The sequence below is a fragment of the Chlorocebus sabaeus genome, chromosome 20, assembly GCF_047675955.1.
Source record: "Chlorocebus sabaeus isolate Y175 chromosome 20, mChlSab1.0.hap1, whole genome shotgun sequence".
Classification (NCBI taxonomy): domain Eukaryota; kingdom Metazoa; phylum Chordata; class Mammalia; order Primates; family Cercopithecidae; genus Chlorocebus; species Chlorocebus sabaeus.
The window spans coordinates 123,906,770-123,913,887 of record NC_132923.1 but is presented as its reverse complement, the minus strand read 5'-3'; the positions used below and the strand labels follow the sequence as shown (position 1 = coordinate 123,913,887).

At 47.2% G+C, this 7,118-nt stretch overlaps 1 protein-coding gene across 1 annotated transcript; it reads left to right on the top strand.

Annotated features, from left to right (window-relative positions):
• The first annotated feature begins 1,605 nt into the window (after positions 1-1,605).
• LOC140709399 (PRAME family member 17-like) lies at positions 1,606-4,603 on the top strand. Its single transcript, XM_073008146.1, has 3 exons — positions 1,606-1,918; positions 2,306-2,884; positions 3,912-4,603. The coding sequence occupies exons 1-3, from the start codon at positions 1,632-1,634 to the stop codon at positions 4,468-4,470; spliced, it is 1,425 nt and encodes a 474-aa protein (XP_072864247.1). The 5' UTR covers positions 1,606-1,631; the 3' UTR covers positions 4,471-4,603.
• The last annotated feature ends 2,515 nt before the right edge of the window (positions 4,604-7,118 follow it).

Here is a 7,118-nt window from a genome sequence, read left to right as displayed (position 1 = left end):
GGGAGAATCGCTTGAGCCCAGAAGATTGAGGGTGCAGTGTGCCATGCTCACACCACTGCTGTACTCCAGCCTGGGCAACAGAGTAAGATCCTGTCAAAAAAAAAAAAAAAAAAAAAAATCTTAACCAAAGACGATCTTTGACCTTAATTTTAAACAAATCACATCCTCACTGTAACTCTTCCACCTGAATGGAGACATGGGTGTGGGGGTGCATGCTTGTAATACCAGCTATGTGGAAGGCTGAAGCATGAGAATCGCTTGAACCTGGAAGTTGGAGGTTACAGTGAGCCAAGATTGTGCAACTGCACTCTAGCCTGGGCATCAGCTCCCCCTACTCCAACAAATATTAAATTATACCACCCAGGTGATCATTGGATACATGAAGATTTCTACTGTGTTTTCTTAGGGACTGTCATGTCTGTCTTTGTAAAACTGTTTTAACTCTGAAATATTTTGATACATTTGATGTGGCCAAGGTCCCTCAACAAAGATGTTTTCAAGATTTTTTCTTTCTGTCTAATGTCAGGAAGAGATTCAACCCTTCCCTATCTCACACTCAGGACTGTGAAGGATACATATTAGTAAAACTCCATGTTTGTGGAGTGAATCAGTGAATTAGTCCTGGACTTTCATTTTATCCCTAAATCTTTCACTTCGTTGGATGAATATCTAATTCAATCCGTTAACCTAGAAGAAAGCCAAAAATCCAACGAGGATTAACTGGGTGGGGCCTAAGAAGTCTAATCAAATGTATTCTCTCTCGCACGCTCATTCTCTCTCTCTTTTTTTTTTTTTTTTTTTGGTGAATCTAGCCTATTTCCCAGGCTAGAGTGCAGTGGTAAAATGTCAGCTCACTGCAACGTCTGCCTCCCGGGTTCAAGTGATCCTCCTGCCTCAGCCTCCCTAGTAGCTTGGACTACAGGCACACATCACTGTACCTGGCTAATTTTCCTAATTTTAGTAGAGGTAGGGCTTTACCATGTTGGCCATGCTGGTCTCGATCTCCTGACCTAAGATGATCCACCTTTCTCTGCCTCCCAAAGTACTGGGATTACAGGTGTGAGTCACTGCACTCAACCAAAGTGGTTCATTTTTAAGATGTGTAAGAGGTGTGTATTGGAAACATCTGTGTCTTGCGAATGATGCATAACACCGTCGCATAGCTTTTAAAGCTTCTCACTGAAGTTTTCAATAATGAGGCTGGGCACAGGGTCATGCCTGTGATCCCAGCACTATGGGAGGCCAAGCGGGGTGGATTGTTTGAGTCTAGGAGTTCAAGACTAGCATGGACAACATAGTGAAACCCACTGTCTTTACAAAAAGTCATCAAATAAAGATTAGCTGGGCATGAGATCTGAACTTCACATTTCACAGTGCTATGAATTCAGTGGAGCAGTGGCTAATAATCATGGACTAGGAAAGATCTTGCCTGCTCTTTAGAGGTTGGGACACACTCTTCTTGGTATCTGTGTCACTTATTACAGAATGGAATTGGAGTAAACTGAGGGCTTTTTCACACATGCTGGAGAAATGACTTTGGCCCTAGAAGTGGGGGTTGCAGGGGATTGGCCTGAGAAACTTGCCTTTTCACTGGATTGTCCTCTAGAGATTTTCCTTACAGGTTTGTCAGAATGAGCCTCCAGTCCCCATCCAGACTCCTGGAGCTGGCAGGGCAGAGCCTGCTGAGGAACCGGTTCTTGACCATCTTCACCCTGGATGAGCTGCCCAGGGAGGTCTTCCCCCTGATGTTCATGGAGGCCTTCAGCATGAGACACTATGAGGCCCTGAAGCTGATGGTGCAGGCCTGGCCCTTCCTCCGCCTCCCTCTGGGATCCCTGATGAAGACACCTCATCTGGAGACCTTGCGAGCTGCGCTGAAGGGACTTGATACACTGCTGGCCCAGAAGGTTCGCCCCAGGTGAGATGACTCAGGTGGTCTGGTGGGAAGGGCCCAGGCATCCAGGGAAGGGACAGCTGGCTCAGGCGTGGCGGGGTTGGGGGGCTAGGGTGGCTCAGAGGCTTCTGATGGTGCCCATGAGAGGCCTTGGCCATGGCCCAGCTCCTCTGGGAAAGGACTGCTCACCATACAGGGTCCACCGAGGAAACAGGAACCTGCTTCCTCCCAGTGGAAGGTCAAGGTACTAGAAGTGGGTGCCAGGGAGAATCCAAGGGGGAACGGGATGGAGAAGAGACAGAAGTGGGAGCACTGAGGGCAGAAGCAGCTGATGTCCTGAATGTGGAGGGAAATTTCAGGTCAGGGGTGGGTCCTTGCTCATTCTGAGCTTTTCCCCCATGTTACTCACAGGAGATGGAAACTTCAAGTGCTGGATTTGCGGGATGTTGATGAGAATTTCTGGACCGTATGGTCTGGAGCCCGGGCCCTGTTCTGCTCCCCAGAGGCCATGAGTAAGAGGCAAACAGTGGAGGACTGTCCAAGGATGGGAGAGTGCCAGCCCTTGAAGGTGTTCATAGACCTCTGCCTAAAGGACAGTGCGCTGGATGAATGCCTGAGCTACCTCTGTGGGTGGGTCCACTACAGAAGAGGTCTCGTGCACCTGTGTTGTAGTAAGGTGCAGAATTATTCAATGCCCACTTCAAGTTTCAGAAATCTATTGAAAAGGATATACCCAGACAGTATCCAGGAGTTGGAAGTCAGAAGAAAGTGCTCTTTAAATAAAACAGGAAAGTTTGCCCCTTACCTGAGCCGGATGAACAATCTTCGCAAACTCTTTTTGGCCTTCGGTTACCACGGTGAGTTATACGTGAGCGGCCTCCAGCAGTTCATTCCTGACTTGGACTCTACATTCCTCTGCCTGTCCTACCCCCAGATGCTTTATATAAGAAAGATCAGCAATATCAAAGAGCACCTGGAGCACCTGCTCAGGTAAGAAAGGATGGTGAGCTTTCTCTGTAGACCATACCACAGACTTTTGTTCTTTTTCACAGTAAACGCTAGTGGGCATCTACTGTGTACCAGCCACTGGTGATGTCACAGGGAATGGGAGGCTAGGATATCAACACATTATGCTGTTCAGTGCTCTATAACCTGAAGTGGGTATCACAGAACGGCTCAAATAAGGGCAGAGGGATGGCCTGGGGTAGTTGCGACACAGAGAGACATGTAGGGAGCTAGTTAGTCAGGGGTTCAGATCTAAGGAGGGTGCATTTGTGAATTCCTTTCTAGGAAGTGTGTTTAAAGTTAATATGTTGAAACTTACTCTTCATATAGAGGAGAGTGTGAAAGAAGGGAAAGTGCATCAAACGTGTCCGTTTCACAGTAGAAGCTCTGTCCTCACAGCTTAGTAAATGCCAATGATCCTGTCTCTAATTTCCTGTCTTTAAAAGGTTCTATTGAACTCCAGGAAAAGTAGTTGGCATGGGAAAAGCATGCTTCTTGGACAGAGGTGAGGGAGTAGGCATGAGAGTGGTATAAAGTGATAGGTGGTTTACAGACACAGACATGCCAGGGAACCTTTGCAGGCAGGTAGCCCCCTAGCTGATATCTGTAGACCTTGCTCAGCCGAGTTCTTTGTGCACATCTCCCACTGGGCTCCTCTGGCCCAGAGATGAGGTTGTCTGCTGAAAGATGAAGTAAAGAGGCTTTAAGGAGTTTGTGGCCTTGAACCAATCACACAAACAAGGGTGAAAAGGACTGAGCCTAAAATGGAACTCCCCTTGAATGATCTGAGTCTTCATCAGACAGCACCTTGCATGCAGACCATCATCTGATGATGGGAACAAACTTGGGTTTGGGTGAAACAGGCTTCCCCATTGCAGGTTACCATAACATCTGTGCTGTAGTAAGGTGCAGAATTACTCAATGCCCACTTCAAGTTTACCACTGAGATTGTTTCCCACCCCCCTCCTCTAACTGGCACCATTGCCCAAAACTAACTTCTTGCTCTCCCTAGGTGCCTCAAGAACCCCTTGGGGACCTTTGCATTATGTCATGCTTACCTAACTGATCCGGACATGCAGTGTCTGTCTCAGTACCCAAGCCTCAGTCAGCTAAAGGAGCTGCATCTGATTCATATCCTAATGTGGACCACCAATCTTGAGCCCCTTGGAGCTCTGCTAGAGAAAGTTGCTGCTACTCTCCAGATCCTCAACTTAAAGGACTGTCGGATCCAGGACTCCCAACTCAGGGTCCTCCTGCCTGCCCTGAGCCGCTGCTGCCAGCTCACCACCTTCTACTTTCGTGGAAATGAGACCTCTACGAATGCTCTGAAAGACCTGCTGCGTCACACAGGCGGGCTGAGCAAGTTAGGCCTGGAGTTGTATCCTGCCCCTCTGGAGAGTCTTGACAACAGGGGTCATGTCAACTGGGAGATCCTTGCCCCAATTCGGGCTGAGCTGATGCAGACGCTCAGGGAAGTCAGGCAGCCCAAGAGGATCTTTTTTGGTCCCGTTCCCTGCCCTTCCTGTGGCTCATGGCCATCTGGGAGAGTTGACTTCCATCTTTGCTCCTAGGGAAGAGCTGGTTAGTGGGATGGATAAGCTTTCTTCTGGACCCTTGGACACTGAAATCTAGGACATAGGTGCCTTTTTTTTTTTTTTTTTTTTTTTTGATGGAGTTTCGCTATCTCCCTCAGGCTGAAATGCAGTGGCACAATCTCATCTCACTGCAACCTCCACCTCCCAGGTTCAAGTGATTCTCCTGCCTTAGTCTCCCTAGTAGCTGGCGTTACTGGCGTGTGCCACCACGCCCATCTAATTTTTGTATTTTTAGTAGAGACAGGGTTTCATGATGTTGGTAAAGGCTGGCCTCGAACTCCTGACCTCAAGTGATCTGACCACCTTGGCCTTCCATAGTGCTGGGTTTACAGGCAAGAGCAGCCGTGCCCGGTGAGGTGCATCTTAAAGGAAGCACACAGCCGTGGGTTTCAGGCAAGTGCTGACTGTGAGCGGAAAAACAAAGGCGACTCAGCTGGGGGCAGGACTGGGTGAAAATGCTGACTTGGCATCGATGAGGCCTTCAGGGACCTGTTTCCTAGACTCAGAAATGGAACCTGAAGTTCTAGAGTGATGCAGGAGTTACCCCCGCAAGGATGGTTGTTTGAAAATGTCAAAAATAAATGGAACCTGAATGGAAACTTTCTGGTGTCTTCCATGATTGATCAATCCGTTTTAGCTATTTATACATCAGAAATCTCTAGTTGCTGATGAAAGGTACTAAGTTTTCTGTGATTGAGGTTCAGCTACAGCAAATAAAGGCATCAAAACTGAAATGTGGTCATTCTGATTAATTCTCATCCATTTTTTACCCTCTTCAGTCATCTATTTCTTCCTTGCTTTCTCCCATGCCTGTTCACTGGGTTCATTCACAAGAGATGCACACTTGGGGCCTGGAACATTCTGTGTGGGCAATGATGATGAGCCATTGCAATCTACCCTCTTCTCAGGGGCCCTCACTGCTCCCCAGATACCGAGACCCTGCTCACTCCTAACGGGCAGATCCAGAGGAATCCGTTCCTGAAAACTGGCCATGCCAGGAAACAGCTTCACTGCACCAGGGGCTGCCCCCTGACCTGGAAGGGAATGGCCATAGCGCGTATTGCAGGAGCCTCGTAACATCACCAACCCTTGCCTGTCCTCACGGTGGCTGGTGGGTTTCACTGAATTAAGGTGTCCAATTTCCCTTTTAGAAAAATGCATATTACATATTCTAAGTATTTCTAGTGCACATTAATACAAAAACACATCTTTTGGAAAGCTAATTCATATCAATGAGATATCTTCCTATAACATCTCCCTTCTCTCCTTATCAAGAAACAGGAGACACCAGGGCACTGACCTGTAGGCAGTGTTCCTGCACTGCCTTGAGAATCTCTTTGGAACTTGCCCCATGTGGGCCAGGAAGCTCTCTGATGGTTCACTCAGGTGAACCTGAGTTCACTGTGTTGATCTCCTTGATCTCAAACTCCTAGACTCAAGTGTTCCTCCTATCTTGGCCTCCCAAAGTGCTGCAATTACAAGCATGAGCCACCGTGCCTAGTTTTACTATTTTTTTAATTTTAAAATTGTTGTGGATGTATAAATATTGTGTATATATACAGGGTACATCTGATGTTCTTTTTTTTCTTTCTTTCTTTCTTTTTTTTTTTTTTTTTTTTTTGAGGTGGAGTCTCCCTTTGTCACCCAGGCTGGAGTACAATGACACAATCTCGGCTCACTGCAAACTCCGCCTCTCAGGTTCAAGAAATTCTACTGCCTCAGCTTCCTGAGCAGCTGGGACTACAGGAGCCCATCACCACACCTGACTGATTTTTTTATTTTTAGTGGAGACCAGGTTTCACCAGGTTGGCCAGGCTGGTCTCGAACTCCTGACCTCAGGTAATCCACCCGCTTCGGCCTCCCAAAGTGCTGGGATTATAGACATGAGCCACCACAACTGGCCTGATATTCTGATACAAGCGTAAAATGTGTAATGTTCAAATCAGGGTAACACGGGTTTTCACCATCTCAAGAATTTATCATTTCTTTGTGTAAGCAACATTCCAATTCCATTGTTTTAATTATGTAGAAATTTACTATGAACTATTGTCAACATGAGCTGCCCTATGGTGCTACTGAACACTAGATCTTATTCCTTCCTAACTACATTTTTGTACCCATGAACCATCCCCCGCCTCCCTTTTTTTTCTTGAGATGGAACTTGCCCCATGTGGGACTTGCCCCATGTCACCCAGGTCACCCAGGCTGTCACCCAGGCTGGAGTGCAGTGGTGCAATCTCAGCTTATGGCAAGCTCCGATTCCCAGGTTCACGCCATTCTCCTGCCTCAGCCTCTGAGTAGCTGGGACTACAGGTACATGCCACCACACCCAGCTAAATATTTATTTTTTTGTATTTTTAGTAGAGACAGGGTTTCACCGTATTAGCAGGGATGGTCCCAATCTTCTGACCTCATGATCCGCCCGCCTTGGCCTCCCACAGTGCTGGGAATACAGATGTGAGCCACCACGCCCTTCTTATCCTTTGTTTCCCATTATCCTTCCTAGCTTCTGATAACCATCATTCTACTCTCTATTTTTAAGTTTCATGTCTTTTAGTCCCTAAATATGAGTGAGAATATGCCATGTTTGTCTTTCTGTATCTGGCTTACTTCACTTAACATAA